Raw genomic sequence first — 20,714 nt, 5'->3', positions numbered from 1 at the left:
ATTGGCACTGACTGACGCTCTCTGATTGGCCACTGACATGTTTGCCCAATTGCGTGACGAGCTGTGTCTTTGCCCATTTCCTCGTCAAACAGCCTGCAAACTACCTGGCGTTCTATCGCCACGCTCTAAGACAAACTCTAACCTTAACCAACTTCGAAAGAGTGCCAAGCTTAACCAGTGTAGAAACAGGCATCGGCCAATCAGAGAACGTCTTGCCAGAAATGCGGCTAGGTTTAGAAATAACGCGACTAGGGGCCTCCACACTACACACTAGTAAAAAAAATAAAAGCGATACGAAAAAAAATATATATATAATCAGATCCTCATCCAGCGTTTACTTTCACAGCATCCAGGCCCGGACTGGCCATCGGGAGCACCGGGAGTTTTCCCGGTGGCCTGGCCTGCACAGATTAAAAAAAAAATTATATAAAAAAAAATATATATATATATATATATATATTTTTTTATTATTATTATTTTTTTTTTTTTTTTTGCCAGGCCATTGTTTCTAGGTGTGGCGGCGGCGCGGCGCGATAGTTAGATAACCTAGGTGGGTGGGGAACAACCAGGATTTCACTGTCTGCGACAGAGTTGGAGAACTATCTCTCCCTCACGCGGATCACACACACACGATGGAGCCGTGCTGCCGCTTGTGATTGGTGGAGGCGGGACCAGGCGATACAACTGATTGAAAGCGGAGGCGGCGAATGGAATGGCAGACGGCACTCTGATGCAGAATAACAGCCAGGCAATGAGCCAGGTAGTGAGGGACTCGGGAGAGATACAGTAGAGCGAAAGTCAATTCAAGTTTCAAGTTTCAAGTTTCTTTAATAGTTGTCATACAGAAGTACAGAATACTTTCATACAAAATGCTTCTTACTGTTACGCTCCAGAGACTGTGCTAGACAAGATAGTATCAAATAACATAGTATAGCATGTAGTTTAGAAGAAGAAAATGAGGTCACAGTGTTCGGTATAGACATATGTACAATGTTCTGAGTTACCATATAATATACAATACTATGCAGTGTACTAATGTACAGTACAATATAGTGCAAAGCAGAAATGGGATGAGGTACAATTTAGGTACAATTTACAGTAAGGTGTACGAGTTGTAGTGCAATCCTTCATCAATAAATATAAAGTGTGGGGAGTGGGTGCTACAGTGTGTTTGTTTAAAGTGGGTGTGTGCTATAAAGTGTGTGGAGTGGGTGCTACAGTGTGTTTGTTTAAAGTGAGTGTGTGCGTGTGGATGTGTGTGCTATGTGCGTTTGGTGGTTGTTGTTGTGTAGGGGAGGATCTATGGTGGTTGTTGTTGTGTAGTGTTCATTCATTGTTCGTTTAGCAGCCTGATGGCCTGGGGATAGAAGCTTCTTCTGAGTCTTTCTGTGCTCGCCTTGAGACTCCGGTATCGCTTTCCTGACCGCAGCAGTTCAAAGAGGCAGTTGTTCGGGTGACTGGAGTCTTTAATGATTCTCTTAGCCTTGCCCTTGCAACGCTTGTTGTAAATGTTCTGGAGGGTGGGGAGCCCCCCTCCAATTGTGCGTTCGGCTGAACGTGTCACTCTTTGTAGTCTGCCTCGGTCTTGTGCAGTGCTATTCCCAAACCAGGAGGTGATGTTGCCGGTCAAGATGCTCTCTATTGTACATGAGTAGAAGTTCTTAAGGATCTTCTGACTGACTTGGAACTTCCTTAGGCGCCTGAGGAAGTAGAGGCGTTGTCGTGCCTTCTTCACAACACTGTCAATGTGTGTGGTCCATGTCAAGTCCTCGGATATGTAGGCTCCGAGGTACTTAAAGCTGTTGACTCTCTCAACCGGTGCCCCGTCGATGCTGAGGGGGCTGTAGTCCTTGACCCCCGACCTCCTGAAGTCCACAATCATCTCCTTTGTTTTGCTGACGTTCAGGGAGAGGCTGTTTTCCTGGCACCATCCCGCCAGGACCTTGACCTCTTCCAGGTAGGCCCTCTCGTCGTTGGCAGAGATCAGGCCCACCACCACTGTGTCGTTAGCAAATTTGATGATTGTATTGCTACTCCGCTGAGCCACACAGTCGTGTGTGTACAGGGAGTAGAGGAGGGGACTCAGAACACAGCCCTGGGGGGCCCCTATGTTGAGGGTGATGGATGAGGAGGTGCAGTTGCCTGCTCTCACCACCTGGGGTCTGCCAGTCAGGAAGTCCAAGACCCACTGGCAGAGGTCATAGTTCAAGCCCAGGTCCCTGAGCTTGGCTATGAGTATGGAGGGGACTATGGTATTGAATGCCGAGCTGTAGTCGATGAATAGCATTCTCACATAGTTCCCCTGCCTCTTGTCCAGGTGTGATGCTGCTGTGTGCAGCACATGGGCTATGGCGTCCTCCGTGGACCTGTTGGGGCGGTATGCAAATTGCAGGGGGTCCATGTTGATGGGGAGGGAGGAGCAGATGTAGCCCTTTACTAGCTTCTCAAAGCACTTCATGGCTATGGAGGTGAGAGCTACAGGGCGGTAGTCGTTGAGGCAAGCAGGCTTGGATTTTTTGGGTACAGGGATAATAGTGGACTTCTTCAGGCAGGTGGGGATGACAGCCTGTTCTAAGGACAGGTTGAAGATGTCAGTGAATACTGGGGCCAGTTGGTCGGCACAGACTTTTAGGATGCGGCCGGGGATGCCGTCCGGACCTGCTGCCTTCCTGATATTCACTTTTTTAAAGGTCCGCCTCACCTCATGCTCTGTTACCCTGAACACTGCGCCTCCATCAGCAGCCGACCCCCCCCCCCCATTGCCGTGGCTTGTGAGCTGGTGTTGTTATTACCAGCATCAAACCTCGCATAGAAGGTATTGAGGTCATTTGCTAAGGAGATGTCACTGTTCAGTTTGAGGGAGGCGCCTTTGTAGTCTGTCATCGTTTTGAGCCCCTGCCACATAGCTCTAGAGTCAGCTTGTTCAAACTGGAGTTCAATGACATCAATTAACGTTGATGTCAAGATGGACAGTGGAAGAAAGAGAAAGGGTGGAGGAGAGAGGGATAAAACAAAGAAAAAGAAAGGCCCTTACAGGAGAGAGTGGTTAACTGTATTATAATAGTAAATAGAAAAATATGTTGTGCTCTTGCTTTTTTCTTTTTGAAGGTGGAGAGAGTAGCATTGCTAGTGCCACAACAGTTTTATTTGAGGTCCATAACAGTACATTGTACTAAGCAATTGTTGGCTCATTAGTTTGTGATTCACATGCACTAAAATTCACCAGAATGCAGGAAATTAAGTCTTTGTAACAAAAAATGTCCTGGTGGGGGACCCCCAGACCCCCCGCTTAAAAAATGGCCTGATTGGGGCTATATTTCGCGCTATATCTCCTGGTATGAATTATTTCCCCAGTCCGGCCCTGACAGCATCTATAGTGACTACTAGTATCATCTCATCTCTTCTCTATCTATTTTTATAAAAAAAATTGTATTGCAAATTGTTTGATAATGAGGGGTGAGAGACGTTGAGTCTACGTGACACTGACGTCCAGGTCCAGGGGTCACTGTCAGGTCAGGTCAGGTGACCACTGATCGCGATAATTGCACTTGCAAGTTGATCAAGTAGGCTAAGACTCGTCTCGAGTAGTACTGTATGATCAATTGAGACTGTGACACTCAAAAAACATGGATAAAAAAGTAAAACGGTGGGAAAGCGGAGCTGCTAAGTTAAAGTCTAAACAGGAAATGGACAGAAAGAGCGCGTTACTTCGGCAAAGCATACCAACTATCGCTACTTTTTTCACCTTGTCAGGTAAGGAGGAGGATAGCCCCCTGGCTAGCACTAGTAGCAGCAACGTTAAAGAGGCTGAGCCAGGCGCCGCGGGCAGAGAGGACGAGAATGCTAACGTTGTTATTATTATTGATGCTAGCGACAGAGAAGAGGAAGCGGCAGCCTCTAGTTCAACTTCAGCCGGCCCACCACCACCAGTGGCTGATACCAGTGCCACCTGTTCATATACGCCCGCCGCATCTCCACAGCCCAGCCCCAACACCAACACGAATGAGCTGGTTCCTCCTCCTAATACAAGCCTGGTATCCACTACAGTTGAAACAAATACAAGCCGGGGTTACTATTAGAGGAATTACGGTATTCTATATATTTTTTAAAGTGACATATAAAAACGCCACTGTGCGTGCGTGCACGTGTGTGTGGGGGGGCCTCCACAAGAATCTGGCCCAGGGGCCTCTGAAGTCTTAATCTGGCCTTGCCGACTACCCACTGTTTTGGGTTCTGTGGTGATGGCAGCACATATCAGTAGACATGATTTCCCTTCATACTCCACAGGTCCCTCCAGCTAATCTTCCTCATCTCTACATTTTCCCAGTTCATCCCCTGTCCCTGTTTAGCCTGGGCCACAGCCTTTGTACACCTCGCTACTTCCTCTTGTCGCCGTACGGTACCTGCTCCACTACCAGCTTCCTCCTTTCTGTGGGACCTGCTTTGCTCCATACTGGCTTTCCTGAGCTGAGCCCTAAGCCCCCCGGCCTTGTTGCATGTTACTTACAATATATGTACTGTATGCCTAAGAGCTGCCTTTACTTCCTGTACTGCCTGTCTTGGGTTCCATTTCCTCCCTCTAGTTGGATTTGGGACCAAGTTAATAACTACCGTATCTTTGCTCCCTGTTAGCATCAACTCTGTTCTCACCGTCGCACACTTAACTCCTCTGCTAGACTAGTTACTGGTAGTTGGATAATTCCTTTCCCATACAAAGAAACCAAACTGCAAACAACATAACTTAAATGAGCCTGGAGGCCTTGACTTCTCTATCCTGCAAACATTTTCCTATGTTGCTCTATCTGTTCAATAAACATTAAATTCCTCATTATACCACCACCTACTCAAACTTTTCACTGGCTTGTCCCTTCTTCCTCATCTACATAACACCTTGTGACGGAGCGTCTCCATCACAGACTCCGAGCAGCGCGCACACACGCATGCACACACACGCGCACACACACACACACACACACACACACACACACACACACACACACACACACACACACACACACACACACACACACACACACACACACACACACACACACACACACACACACACACACACACACACACACACACACACACACACACACACACACACACACACACACACACACACACACACACACACACACACACATTCATAATTTCCCTTCGGATTGTACTGAGAACTGCAAACCCCCCCATCATTAATTTCATATTATCATACATACATACATTCATATTAACATACATACCTTCATATACATTATCAAACATACATACATTCATTAATCTTGTCATGCATGCATTCATTCATGTTGTCATACATTCATGCATTATGTACATTCATGCATATGTTTGTTTGTTGGGTTGTGTTTTTATATATTTATTGGGTTGTTGTGGGGGTATTGGTGTTGCGGGTATATTAATGTGTATAGTGTGTAGAAAACGGTTAATTAATTGATGTGTAGCACCTGTTTAGTTTTGTTAATTAATTATTAAGGCTGTCAATCGATTAAAATATTTAATTTGATTAATAGTCCATAGTTAATCGTGATTAATCGCAAATTAATCGCATATTTGTTATCTGTTCTAAATCTACCTTAAATTAATCTTTTTCAACTTTTAATACTCTTATCAACATGAGAGTCAACAAATGCTTGCTTTATGCAGCCATTTAACACAAACGGATGACCCTCATGCATTGCAAATTTGCATCAAATTCAAAACAGAGGGATGCACAAAATAAGTTAAATAACTTAAAAGAAATATATATATATATATTTTTTTTTATCAATTTTGTTTTTATTATTAATTACATGAAACAAGACAACACAATAACCACAATAACAAAACACATAACTCCACAGGAAAATAACAAACAATAATAATACAGAATAACAAATTATAAAGACAAAAAAGAAAAAGAAACAGCGTTCAACCTTTCAAATATAGATGGCAACTTCAATAACAAAAATGTCTTCAAACATGCCAACCTTTCACCACCTTTACAAAGTGGGATGACTGAAAAGACTGTTTACGAGAGTGTTGCCGCAGGTTTACTGTAGATAGCCTAGGTCCCTTACACATGTTGTCAAGACTGCTAAACTCGCAGAAGGTAAAGTGTAAGAAGAAAGAGGATTTTCCTCCAAGTTGGTTGACAGGTCAATCAGTCTGCCAATATTAGTCCCTTGGGGAGATGGCATGTGAATGGACAAATAGCGCAGAATAGCTAAATATCAACCCCCCCCTAAAATCCCCCCAGTCAAAGTTAAGAAGGACAAGACAAAAAACAAGACAGACAAGACATTTCCTCCACCCCCTCCCATGAGACCGCCGGACCCCCCCGATCAAGCACCCCAACCCCGCTCAGCCGCACACGGCGGCCCTTACCTTCTCAGCTGCTGCGAACCACAGGTCAATGCCAGCCTGTCCTACCCCAATCACCCGCGCCGTGGATATCTCAAGATAAATCACATCCAACAATGTTAGGGACCAGTTAATCACTGTGAGCTTCTCAGGCTCCTTCCATCTCATTGCTATTAGCTTCTTCGCTGCTGTGACGCCCGCTAGGACAACCCTTTTCAGTTGTACGGACGCGGGTAGTGTCGTTATATCGTTCAGGAGTAGCGTAACTGTGAATGGGATAGTTAAGCCACATAGATCTGAAAGTTTGTCCGTTATTGACCTCCAGAAACGGGCCACTGGTGGGCAATCCCAATACATATGCATATAAGTGCCAGTGGCCTTTTGAGAGCACAAAGTGCACAGAGAGTCGGCTATCAGTCCCATAGCAAATAACTTCCTAGGTGTAAGATAGGTCCTATGAATATAATTAAAATTAATCTGCTGGTGATTGGGGTTGTGGGAAGACAATGCCACATTTGCCCAAACATCATCCCAATCAAACTCGGGGTCCAACTCCGGGATATCCACACGCCAGATTGTATCCAATGATACATTTTTATACGTGGATTGAATCAATAGCGTATAAAAGTCTGAGACAAACCCTCTGGAGGTCGTCCTGTCCACTATGAGCCTGAGAAAGGGGTGTGGTTGCAGAGCTTGAGCCCACAGCACACCATGCGCCCTCAGCGCTGACCTTAGTTGAAGGTAAAGAAAGAAGGACTCGCCGGGAAGATCATAAAATTCTCTTAAGTCCTGAAACGCACGGAGGCCGTTCTTATCATAAATATCCTCCAGAGTATGAACTCCCCTCCTTTGCCATTGAGGAATATTAACCGGCTTGTGCCCAATAAGTAATATAGGGACAGTGGAGTACACCACATCCTGCAATCTTAGCGGTGAGACCGCTGCCGCTTCTAAGGAGCGCCCAGATACAGCATCTACAGGGTCTAGCCAGCACATCAGAGGTCTCAGTGAAAAGGACCAGAAATAAAGCTTAAAATCAGGGATTGCGAGGCCCCCATCTTGTTTCCTACGTTGAGTAGTAGCTCTTTTGATTCTCGGGCGTTTGTTATTCCAGATAAACTTAGATACCATCGATTGTACCTTGCGCCAGTGGTCTATTGGAGGGGGCAGGGGGAGCATTGAGCTAACAAAATGTATCCTAGGCAGGACGTTCATTTTGATTATGGAAGCCCGGGCTTGTAAAGAGTTAGGAAGGGACGACCACCTGTCTAGATCCTGGCGTATTTTATCATAAGTACCCGTGAAGTTGTACTTAGTAGTTTGATTCAGCGTGGGGAATATCTCTATGCCCAAATATTTAAAATGTTCTACTATGGGGATATCAGCTGGTAGTCGTACCGTCTTGGCCAGCTCATTAAGAGGTAGGCAGGCTGATTTGTTCCAGTTAATCTTAAAGCCTGACATTTTACCAAAGTCGTCGATTATTCCCAATAATTTTGCGGCCGACCGGGAGGGGTCGTCCATGAAAATCAGCAGGTCATCCGCATAGAGAGCAATTTTGTGTGGAGTATTATTGACCATTATGGGGACGATGTCCTCCGATTGCCTAATAAATTGGGCCAATGGTTCGAGGGAAAGCGCGAACAGTCCTGGACTCAGAGGACAACCCTGTCTAGAAGATCTGGAGACTGGAAAAAGTGTGGAACAGTTTTTGCCTGTCAGTATCATCGCAGACGGCGAGGCATACAGGACTTTAATCATATGAATAAAACTCTTTCCAAGACCCATAATCTCAAGTACCTTCCACAGGTATGACCACTCAAGTCTGTCAAACGCCTTCATGGCATCCAAAGACAGAACTGTGGACGGAGCTGTATTGTCTTTACTGTTATCGATTACATGCAACAGCCTCCTAAGATTATCTGCAGCCAGGCGCCCCGGGATAAAACCAGTTTGATCGCAGTGTACCAATACAGTCATAAATCTCTGCAGGCGACGGGCCAGCACCTTGGCAAACACTTTTAAATCGGCCCCGAGAAGACTCAAGGGTCTATAGCTACCACAATCATTGGGATCTTTGTCCTTCTTGAGAAGTAAAGAAATCAACGCCATATTGACATCTCTTGAGAACTCCCCTTGTTCGATAGCGTAATTGATCATATCGAGCATCAATGGACCCAGTTGGTCCCAGAAAGCTAAATACACCTCGGGTGGAATACCATCCCAGCCTGGTGCCTTACCCCTCTGCATTTCAGCAATCGTCTCCCTCAATTCCACAAGAGTGATCGGTTTCCCCAGTTCCTTGGCCTCTTCCTCAGAAATGTGGGGTATCTCAAGCCCGCCAATGAACGATTCAAATTTAGAGTCATCGAGATTAACCTCTGAGCTATATAACTGTGAGTAAAACTCTTTAAAAGTGTCATTGATTTTTTTCGAATCAGTAGTGACTGCACCCTGGCTCGTCTTGATCGAGGGGATATCCGAGAAATGATCATTTGAGCGTATTTTCATTGCCAATAGATGGCTAGGCCTGGAGCCGTGAAAGTAGTAATTTTGTCTTGTCCTATGTATCAAGAACTCAGACTGTTGTTTAAGTATGGAGTTTATTTCTTTCTTGACTATCTTACGTTGTGTGTTTAGTCGTTCACTATAGTTAGTTTGCAAGGATGCGTATAGGTCCGCATATAATGTTTCCAGTCCTTCTAGCTTTTTTGACCGGGATTTTCGCAAATTGGAGGCGAAAAGTGTGACATGGCCCCTGATAAATCCTTTCAATGCGTTCCACAGGACCCTAGGGTCTTCGACTGTGCCAACGTTGATCTGCAAGAATTCAGCTAGTTTACTCCTGAACTCAGAACAGAAATCATCGTTCTTTAGCAAGGTTGAATTAAAACGCCATCTCTCGCGGAGAGCCTGCCAAAGGTTGCCGTAAGGAAAATCCCCTTGTGGTCTGAGAGAGCCAGGGGAACCAATGAGACATCGAAACTATCAAACATATTAGGGGACGCGAATGCATAGTCTATTCGCGAGAAGGTTTTGTGTCTGGCTGACAGGTGAGAGTAATCCTTGAGGGTGGGATTGGATAAGCGCCATAGGTCTGCGAGCCCCGTGTCCTGGGCCCACATCCTGAGGGCCTTAGAGGACCGTTTTTGGTTGCTCGTTTCAGAGGACCCGGACCTATCCATCTCCGCATCCCAGCACGCATTAAAATCGCCACCCACAATGAGAGCGTATCCAGTAAGTTCCAACATATTCTTCGTGATTGTATTATAGAACGCTGAATCAAATGTGTTAGGGGCATACAATGCTATTATTGCCATCTTCCTATGAGAGAACTCAACTTTTGCTATAGTAATCCTTCCCTCCGTGTCCGACCACACGTCCAGGACTTTGATATCAAGGTTACGTCTTGTAACTATGACGACTCCTTTCGTCTTATCATCGGCTGAGGATGAGGAGATAACGTGATATTGTCGATTTGCCAGCCTTGACACATCACCTACCAATAAATGCGTCTCACTAAGGAGAGCAATGTCAATATTTCTTCTCTTCAATAACCAAAGGACACTGGCACGCTTGTGAGGGGCGTTAAGACCCCCTGCGTTCCAAATTAAAATATTCAATTTAGCCATGGTCGAATTTGTCTAAATGCGTAGAGAACATACCAGTGCAGCTAGGCTGAGGCTCGAGGCGCTGATCCAGGCGGGCCCAGACGGTCAATCTCAGGAGTTCAGAGGAGGAACAATCACACACATATAAGACAACAGTACATAAAACACAGAACAATACCACCCCAGTTACAACCCACCCTCCTTCTACTCTAAACCCTAACCCACCCGTCCTATTATTAACCCTCCTATACCCACTCTCCAATCCCCTCCCTATGCCCCATCCACTAAGGATGGTCATCTTCCTCTCATTACCCACTGGAGTCATGGATCCAATAAGACGTTCTCCACTCCGACCCCCCTGTAGATAAACCCCTAATTAAACCCCCACTAGTCCAATAAACACAAATAAAAATAAAAATTAAATTCAATAAAGATATCGGTCGAAAACCACCGTGAGCCTTGGCCCTAACATTAGGCAACTATAATGGAAGAAATAGCCATTATTATATAATAACTCAACATCAACCCTGTAACCATCCACTTCGGAGTCTGTGTATCAATGTCGCAACGTTATAGCATAAATGGATAAAGGAAAATTCAAAACAAAATTAAAGCATATCAGCAGTTAGTCTAAGGTAGGATCGGATCACAGTTAAATTGCGCATACAGATGCCATTAAAACAGCGACAATAAGAAGAAAAGGAAAAAGAGGGTTATGGCTATAGTGCAAGCAAAGCTAAACCTGACCCAACCTGTTATCACATATTTTATATGTATATTCGGTCGAGAGCCAATGTGAGCCTTGGCCCTAACATGACAACTATAATGGAAAAAATAGCCATTATTATATAATTACTCAACATCAACCCTGTAACCATCTGCCTCCGAGTCTGCATATTAATGTCGCAACGTTATAGCATAAATGGATAAAGGAAAATTCAAAACAAAATTAAAGTATATCAGCAGTTAGTCTAAGGTAGGATCGGATCACAGTTAAATTACGCATACAGATGCCATTAAAACAGCGACAATAAGAAGAAAAGGAAAAGAGGGTTATGGCCAGAGTGCAAGCAAAGCTATACCCGACCCAACCTGTCATCATATATTGTATATGTATATTCAATCGACCTTCTACTACTGGAGCCCAAAGCTCAAAGCATCCTGGATATAAAAATAAAAGCATACAAGAAGTTAGTTAATTAAGGACCCGATCACCATTAAATTGTGCAAACCTATGTCACTTGAACAGCAACAACAACCAAAATACATAAACATTATCGGGTCTCGAATGTATCGACGCGGGCGGATAGACACAGCCCGTTAGCCAGCCCGAGGCCAGCGCGTAAGCTAGTGGTGAATCCGGCTAGCACGCTAGAGTCTGTTATGTACAATGTTCAGAAAGCTCGTTAGCCTCCAAAGAGCTCGGATGGGCAGCGGATAGTTAGCCTGTCTGGACCTGACATCAAGCATTTGTGAATAGTCCGCAAATAAATATATCAATGTATTTAGGTCCACAACGCCAAGCCACTCACCCGACAGCGTTATCAAGCCACCGTCTCGGCCAACCCCCCTAGGTACTCCTCCGCTTTGGCCAACGACCAAAATGAGCGACGGTCATCACCTTTACATAGCACAGACAATCTTGCGGGGGCGAATAGCGTAGGCCTCAAGCCCAGTTTCCATAGCCTGGCCATGACCACTTTGTATTCGCCCCTCTGTGCCTGAACCTCCGGTGTGAAGTCTTCGAAAATGGCCACTTTGTGATTGTCGAGACCCAGATCCCCCCTTCTGGCTCGGGCCGACCGCATGATGAGTTCTCTCTGTTGTAGCCTGTTTAGCTTGACAATGATGGGCCTCGGCTCCTTGCCCACACCAGGACTGGTCTTGCCCGCTCTGTAGGCCGACTCACACAAGGGCGGATCGGGAAGGACATCCTTCCCCAGTATCCTCTGCAGCAGCTCCGGCATGTTCTCCGAGAGACGTCCTCCCTCACTGCCCTCCGGTACACCAACAATCCTGATGTTGTATCGTCTCTCCCTGGACTGCAGTTCCACAATTACCGACTGTAGTTTGCCGACGTCAGCCTGCGTAGCCAGCAGGGAGCTCTCTAAACCCGCCACCCTCTCGCCTTGTTGAGAGGCCTCAACCGTTAGCGAAGCTATTTCGATAGCGTTAGCTGCGGCGGCAGCGTGTAGCGACTCCATCTTTTCTTTCAACGGACCTACCGCCAGCCTGATTTCCTCCGACATTGCCCGATGGAAGGAATCAAAAAGTTCCGCCTGCGCTTTCATTTGTGCATCAGCGAAGCGTACCTCAAAGTCCGCATGGAGTTTGGTCACGACCGAGAGAATTTCACTTATCTCAGGCGAAAGTGAGGACGGGCCCGGTGCCATTTTGTCGGCTGAAGCGTTGTTGGCTCTGGTTCCCGGCTTCGACATCACGAAAAGTCGAAAAAAGGTCGATGAAAGTAGTAGATGCTCGACCACTCAACAAAAAGATCAATAAGAAATAAAAAATAAAATAAAGACTAGTGGGGTGACAGTGTTTTCCGCACGATAATAGGGAGCTCCCGTGAAACACGTCTCACCCCATGAACGCCTGGCTCCGCCCCCCAAAAGAAAATAATAATTAAAAACAATGAATAAAGTGTGCATGAAATAATAGGGGAAAGGAAACGTTAGGAACTTGTTACATTCACCGACACAAGGGCTGAGGACTCACGCCGCCCCTCCTCTCTCTCTCTCTCTCTCTCTCTCTCTCTCTCTCTCTCTCTCACACACACACACACACACACACACACTTTCCTAGCTCGCTTTCTCTCCCCCCCCTCTCTCTTTCTCACACAAAAAAAGAAGTAAAAAAAAATATATACATAGCTAATATCTTTTTAAGTTAATCTTGCGTTAAAGAAAATAGTGGCGTTAAAAGAATTGTGCGTTAACGCGTTAATAACCTTATTAATTATGTGTGGCACCTGTGGAGGGGGAGGAGTCCAGATGTTCATGAGGGCTGCGTGCCCAAGGAAGTTTGTTCTTGCCATGCATCAGTGACAGTGAAGGTGACTGAGGGAAGCGCCATGAGTGTTTTGTTAGTCTGTTTGTCTCTGTGTTGGGCTTCACCAGATAAAAGGTTACAGTGAGGGTAACTGAGGGAAGCGCCTCACAGTAAGTGTTGGAATGTCATTGTGATGTTATTGTGGAACTCATCTGATATTCGAGGTAGTATAGTATTTTTGTTATTTTGATTATGTCACTGTTTTTGAAATGTCACCTCTGCACCGTGGATGGCTGGGCAATAAAGAAACACCAACACCTTTTATTCCGACAACGCCATAATTTGTGGGGGTTTGGAGGGGAGTGATATGATGAATATGATGAGTTGAAAATGGGGGACCCTGATGTAAACAAGACAAAAAAAATTCTCTGGTCTGCATCCCTTTAACAATTGTGTGTATTGAGCTGTACTGTACTGTACCCATTCTGCAATCTGTTAATAAAGTTTTCAATCAATCAATCAATCAAGTGAAAAAGGACCCCGTCACACACCTTCTCTCTATTCCTGGATGGCTGGGTGCTATACTGGAAAACCCCTCCCACCCGTCTATGAGGAGCTAGCCAGGATGAGGAGCACGTTCAGCCACAAACTTATCCCCCCACGACACATCACAAACCGCCTCGGCGTGCCGGTGCCATCAGGCTCCACAACCGTGGGCACGGACTGATGCCAATTGCTGGAGAGCTAACGGCTGGTGAACTTGAGAACTGTTAGGAGTAGGACTATCGGACTCTTAATAATAACACTATTAGGACTACTGTTATGACCCTTATAAGCACTGCATGGACTCTGGCACAGTGTGTTACTACTGTTTGGACCATGTATACCATCATCGCTATTACCACTGTCTGATTAATCCTGCATAATCATCACTACTGTTCACTACTACTACTGTTATCAGTATTAGCATTACTACTTGCACTTTGTTCTATGCTATATAATTATTACTACCTATCCTACCTGTACCCTTCCCCCTCAATGCTGCTATGACACTTGAATTTCCCCAAGCGGATTAATAAAGCCACTTGACTTGACACTTGATTTGAAGAATCGAATGCCTTTGCACGCCTTACTACAGCTTCCTCCATGGTGGCCTAATATCCATGATATACTCTGTCTCTCCTAATGGTGGTGTTCTGCCGAATTCTGCTGCTTCCTCCAAAAATGCTGCATTGTATATCCGGAGGCCCATTTCTCTCTTCCTTCCTGTATCTGAGTAAGTATTTTTTTTTACATAATCGTTAGCCTCATAGCATAATAATGAATATTTTGGCATTATTTTCTATGCCATCGAGAATACTTGTTACATTTCAAAATCACTATCTGCCTAAGTCATTTAGGTTAGATTGGAATATTGGAACCTATTCAATTCGATCGAATGACTGGATGGTTCTTAGGGTTCCTCAAATTTGTTCTGAGATATAGGGAAGTCAGCCTTTTCCTTTGATGCCTCTAACTCATGGGCTTCAACTCACAATGAAATTGGAGGTTCTCCCTTCCCTTGGAATGTTTAAACGTATGATTTCAGACCATTGTGTGACTACCTGTAACTGTTTTAGTTGATATTTTTAAATGATTTTGAAACGTTTTCAATTTTTTACTCTGGTGTTTAAATTTCTGTGAATATTGTTTTTATTATGTACTGTACAATCGTCGTTTCTGTAAATGAGGGAAACCTCAGATGCTTACGATTTTAAATAAAGGTTGAAATGAAATTACTTGGAGTTTGAGTCTGACTGGGAGGACCTGCCTCAGCGACTCCGCGTCCCCAAAGAGCCCACTCTCAGTTTTGTATACTCTACCAAGGGTCAAGGTTGTGTAACTCTTTGCCTCCACATATTTTGGAAATTTCTTTTCTGAAGTTTAAAAGAGCACTGAAATCTCATCTTCTAGCAGCTCACCAATATTTTCCATACGGGCTCCCTTTACAAACGGTGGTCTGATGGCTTGTTGTATTTTTGTTAATTTCTTCCTGTCATTATTTGGCATAAGTGCCTACTTCAGTGTCTATCTGTAGACCTGCTTGTATGTATTTTTATTTTATTTTATATTGATGTCATCTCAGTTTAATTCTGCTTCTTGGAGAATGCCACATACAAGCCCCTAGAGGGTTTTTAGGCAATTCTCCTTCACATCTCTTTGTGGATTATATTGTATTACATATGTAATTGTTTTTATATGTGTAAATAAACAAAGAAAGAAAGAAAGAAAGAAAGAGCCGCTCCACTGGGCCCCACTCGTTCCTGCCCAGTTACCAGTTACTCTCAGGAAGGTCAAGGACTTGCAGGCCGTGAAGCCGGTACCAGAGTGACCACGACTAGGACTTCTATTCATTATGCAATTGTCGTGTTGTTGTGTCTTTTTCTTTGCAAACTTGTTCACACATCCGGTCGAACTTACTATTACAGTATAAATAAAAATGTATTACGTGTTTGCTGAAAATGTAGTTTTCTTTCTGTTTTTCTGAAAACCTCAACACACTGTGCCAAAAGCGTTTTTTTACGTGTTTGGCCGCCGACCGCTGAGTGCCATAAACGTAAAAAGTCGTGTTTGGATCGTTTGATCGTTTTACTTTGATCCCTGCTCTACACAGTTCTGCATCATTTAGGCACGTCCCGACACATTGGAACTGCATTCTGATCAACTATCACCGGTGGCAGTATCGTCTCGTGTCTAAACTGCATGGGGCTCTGTAGCAACACAATCATCAAATTTGCTGACGACACAGTGGTGGTGGGCCTGATCTCTGCAAACGACGAGAGGGCCTACCTGGAAGAGGTCAAGGTCCTGGCGGGATGGTGCCAGGAAAACAGCCTCTCCCTGAACGTCAGCAAAACAAAGGAGATGATTGTGGACTTCAGGAGGTCGGGGGTCAAGGACTACAGCCCCCTCAGCATCGACGGGGCACCGGTTGAGAGAGTGAACAGCTTTAAGTACCTCGGAGCCTACATATCCGAGGACTTGACATGGACCACACACATTGACAGTGTTGTGAAGAAGGCACGACAACGTCTCTACTTCCTCAGGCGCCTAAGGAAGTTCCAAGTCAGTCAGAAGATCCTTAAGAACTTCTACTCATGTACAATAGAGAGCATCCTGACTGGCAACATCACCTCCTGGTTTGGGAATAGCACTGCACAAGACCGAAGCAGACTACAAAGAGTGACACGTTCAGCCGAACGCACAATTGGAGGGGGGCTCCCCACCCTCCAGAACATTTACAACAAGCGGTGCAGGGGCAAGGCTAAGAGAATCATTAAGGACTCCAGTCACCCGAACAACTGCCTCTTTGAACTGCTGCGGTCAGGCAAGCGATACCGGAGTCTCAAGGCGAGCACAGAAAGACTCAGAAGAAGCTTCTATCCCCAGGCCATCAGGCTGCTCAATGAACAATGAACACTACACAACAACCATCAAACGCACATAGCACACACATCCACACGCACACACTCACTTTAAACAAACACACTGTAGCACCCACTCCCCACACTTTATAGCACACACTCACTTTAAACAAACACACTGTAGCACCCACTCCCCACACTTTATATTTATTGATAAAGGATTGCACTACAACTCGTACACCTTACTGTAAATTGTACCTAAATTGTACCTCATCCCATTTCTGCTTTGCACTATATAGTATTGTATATTAGTACACTGCATAGTATTGTATATTATATGGTAACTCAGTTACGTCTATTCTGCATCGAACATTGTACATATGTCTATACTGAACACTGTGACCTCATTTTCTACTTCTAATTTACATGCTATACTATGTTATTTGATACTTATCTTGTCTAGCACAGTCTCTGGAGCGTAACAGTAAGAAGCTTTTTGTATAAAAGTATTCTGTACTTCTGTATGACAACTATTAAAGAAACTTGAAACTTGAAACTTGATAGTCAGCTTCACTTTCAGTTTCTCCTCGGGAGTGGCCCCTCCTTCTTCTGGGACGGAAATTCACAGTTCTCGCCTCGGGATTCCGTTGCCTAAGCGTATTTGACCATTGAAACGTGTATAGACATATACTGGTAATCGCGATGGCGATGCGATCACTTGGAATTATTCTTTTGGAATACCTTCTGGCTAAGGTAAGGTACATTCTATGTCTATTTTACCTAATCTGAAACGTGTTTTTCTAACGATCACAGTTCTGTGTTTCAACGGATGAAAAACATAGTTTTGAGGTAAAACGACTCCCCCCCCTTGATGATTTTGTGATGATACATATATACAAGTCATATACCTTTGATATGGGAGTATTCAGGGTTTCAGCCAGAACGGTTTGGGCTTATTGCACATAACATGCTTTATCTCGCAATCTATGAAAAAATACTGTATTATCCTGGAAATGCGCAATGTTTAGCGTGTAATAAACTACAGCGTGTGGAAACAAACTATTATTCCCATGCTGGACTACAAGTAATGTTTGTCAAAATGAGCCACACCGTGTCTCTACAGCTATAATACAGACACAAACAGCTTCGCAAACATAGTGCAACAACCATGGAAACGACTAGAAGCCTGGCATTCTAAAGGTAAATTAACCAAACAGCGTAGCACTCAAAGTGTTACAATATGACTTAAGCAAGTATGCTATGAGGCTAATTATCCTCGACCTCTTGTTCTGACGCTTTGAGCTGCCCTCCCTTTCCTTGGCTGAACATTCCTTAAAATGGCTCCCTATGAACAAACCTAAGTGGATCCTTATAAAACGCTGCCCTGACTCACTCCTTGTCCTTTCGTTGTTCCGTCCTCCTGACTACCGACTTCTTAGCTTCTTCCTGCAAAACATTACTTCCTCCTCTCTCATCCACTATAAATGTACATGGCCTTTAACATGCCTATAAATACTATGGAACTACACACTACGAATGTACACAGCTCCCAGGCGGCATTGCCAACCTGAGCGGTTCCGTGCCCCATCAGGCACGTAATGTAAATACCAAGTGTTTCAGATGGTTACGCTATCTGCAATTTGAGTACGAATAAACGTTTGAAATATATAGGATGTGTGTGGTGCACGGGGTCAAAATGATAAAGTAAGTGAAAAGTGTTCTTTCACATGATTGTACTGACCTTTACCATAGATAATGCGATAACAATTTAAGTTGTTAATCACTTTTAATTTAGCTACAAACCCATGACAAATGTTAGACAGCATGCACAGATTTCAGAGTGGCCTCTGTGCCCTCACTTCGTTTTCATTTCAAAATAACAATGAAGATTCTTAACTTAAAGGTGCTATAAATAAAATAAATTAATACATGAAAATAATACATCCACAGAGCTTTTAGATTAGATTTGATTAGATTAAAATGTATTGTCATTATCAGGGGCGGACCTAGCACATTTGGCGCCCTAGGCGAGATTCACCACCACTTTTTTTTTTTTTCATGGCTTTTGCCTCTTCATAGTTCTCTAACGTTAGTCTTTCTTTCCTCAACGCTCAATTCTATAAACACTTGACCAATACCCATCAATGCACAGCGCTCTAGCATGTTCTGACTGTGAACACCTAAAGCTGAGGCTCAGACTGACCGACCGTTTTAGATTTTTGGCTAATTTTCCCTTATGTTAGAATTTCTTTTATGTACAAATAATGGTTGCAGATATAGAGGGGGGCGCCAAAACTGCACAGAGAAAAAAAAAATTATTTAAAAAAAAAAATAAAAAAAAAATGTGCGCCCCCCTCTGGGTGGCGCTCTAGGCGACCGCCTATATCGCCTGTAGGAAGGTCCGCCCCTGGTCATTATACAGCACAAGTATAGTACAGTGTAAAGACGTTTGGCCATCCAACCACCAGTTAGGACAGCCAAAACCCGACCAATCTTTCGCCGTCAATTAAAGACACACTTCTTAGATCAATATCTGAAAAAATATATAATTATTATAATAAAATAAAATACTAACCTTCTTACTGTCCTCTACTATCATGCACTCTTCCTACTATACTAATTAGTCTTTACTACTATGCACTCAACACTGCAGCACTCAAGTTTCAACACTTTGATTGTTACTCAGCTGACAGAGTTGTGCCCTTCCTGATAACTTGTCATACAGAACTTGTAAGTCGCTTTGGATAAAAGCATCAGCTAAATGACTAAATGTAAATCTAAATGTAAAACCAGAGTGCAAATGTAACAGTAAAGTGCAATAGTAATATACTGTGTACTGGGTATAAAATATATAAATTAGTACTACTGAGTATAGTGCTAATCAGATGTACAGGGTTGTAGTATTAATATGTACAGTGATACATTATGTAGATATAGTATCTACAACTATGTAAACGGATTATATGCAGGAACTGTATTTATAGACAGATGTGGATAGATATATATACGGTAAGAATAAATATATATATATATAGCATTATTGTACATGTTCATATAGAGCTATAATATACACATATATTAGGCCATCTCGTCTGATCAAATGTCCCCGAAAGCACAGTACAGTCAGTACGGTGCAGAATAGCACAATTGCCATGCCATCTCTCAAAACATACAAGTAATCATAACCAGCCAATGGCATGGTGAAAAATATACACCATCAATGCGTTTACCTGCTATTAACCTCAGGGCCATCACGGTCAAGCCAAAGCAGACCTCCTCTAAAGAAGTCCAACAAATAAAATTAGCTTTCCTAAATGTCAGATCACTGAATAATAAAACTTTCTTAGTAAATGATCTGATTAAAGAAAATAACTTAGATTGCATCTGCCTAGTAGAGACATGGCTAAATAATGACACAGCTACATCAATAATGATAGAAGCTTGTCCACCAGACTATAACTTTTTTCAAATACCCAGAAAAAATAAAAGGGGCGGAGGAGTTGCAGCAATCTTCTCCTCAAAACTCTTGTTTAGAATCACAGAACTAGGCGAGTTCATGTCAATGGAATATCTTGCCATTGAACTAAAAACAGAATCAACTATTATTGTCACAATATACCGCCCGCCTAGACACTCACCAATATTTATACAGGAGCTCTCTGAACTGATCTCACTATGTGTTACCGGATATGATAAGGTGATCCTAAATGGAGACCTGAACATCCATTTTAATAAGAAAACAGACTCCAAAACTATGGAACAAAAAAATCTACTGGATAGCTTTGACCTAATACAGCATATAACAAATGCAACTCACCGGCTTGGGAATACACTAGACTTAGTTATAACAACAACTGGGCTAAGCATAACAAATATCTCAATAACTGAATTACCTCTCTCCGACCATCACTGTATATTTTTTGATACTCAAATAACCCTTACTAAAACAAAAAAATAAATCATAGTTAAAAAGAGGCTCCTAAACGACAAAGCTGAATCAAAGTTCATTGATCTTATCAGACTACATGAACCACACAATCATGACAGCTCTCTAAATGAAATGGTAGAAAATCTCAATGATGCAATGTCATCTATATTAAATTCTGTCGCCCCATTAAAAGCGAAAAAGAAGAAAACTAGAGCCTCGCCCTGGTTAAACTATAATACGGTCAACGAAGAAAAAAGGAAATGTCGTGCAGCGGAGCGAAAATGGAGAAAAACAAAAACCACCATATGCTGTGATATATACAAAGATGCTTTAACTGCTTATAATAAAACCATCCGCTTAGCAAGGAAAGATTACTTCTCTAAAATCATTACAGAAAATGCTGGAAACTCCAGA

At 43.5% G+C, this 20,714-nt stretch overlaps 1 protein-coding gene across 1 annotated transcript in view; it reads right to left on the bottom strand.

The window, feature by feature from the left end:
- Positions 1–12,412, bottom strand: part of ankrd2 (ankyrin repeat domain 2 (stretch responsive muscle)) — a gene marked incomplete at both ends in the record, with an annotated part of 42,631 nt that extends 30,219 nt beyond the window's left edge. Inside the window, one exon of the mRNA XM_084321876.1 lies at positions 11,884–12,412. Coding sequence (XP_084178002.1) covers positions 11,884–12,412 — 529 coding nt within the window. The remainder of the gene's footprint in view (positions 1–11,883) is intronic.
- Between the last annotated feature and the right edge of the window lie 8,302 nt (positions 12,413–20,714).

The sequence above is a fragment of the Notolepis coatsorum genome, assembly GCF_963971535.1.
Source record: "Notolepis coatsorum genome assembly, chromosome: 9".
NCBI classification, from domain to species: Eukaryota; Metazoa; Chordata; class Actinopteri; order Aulopiformes; family Paralepididae; genus Notolepis; species Notolepis coatsorum.
The sequence above is the reverse complement of the archived record's forward strand: the minus strand, read 5'-3'. Positions and strand labels throughout refer to the sequence as shown.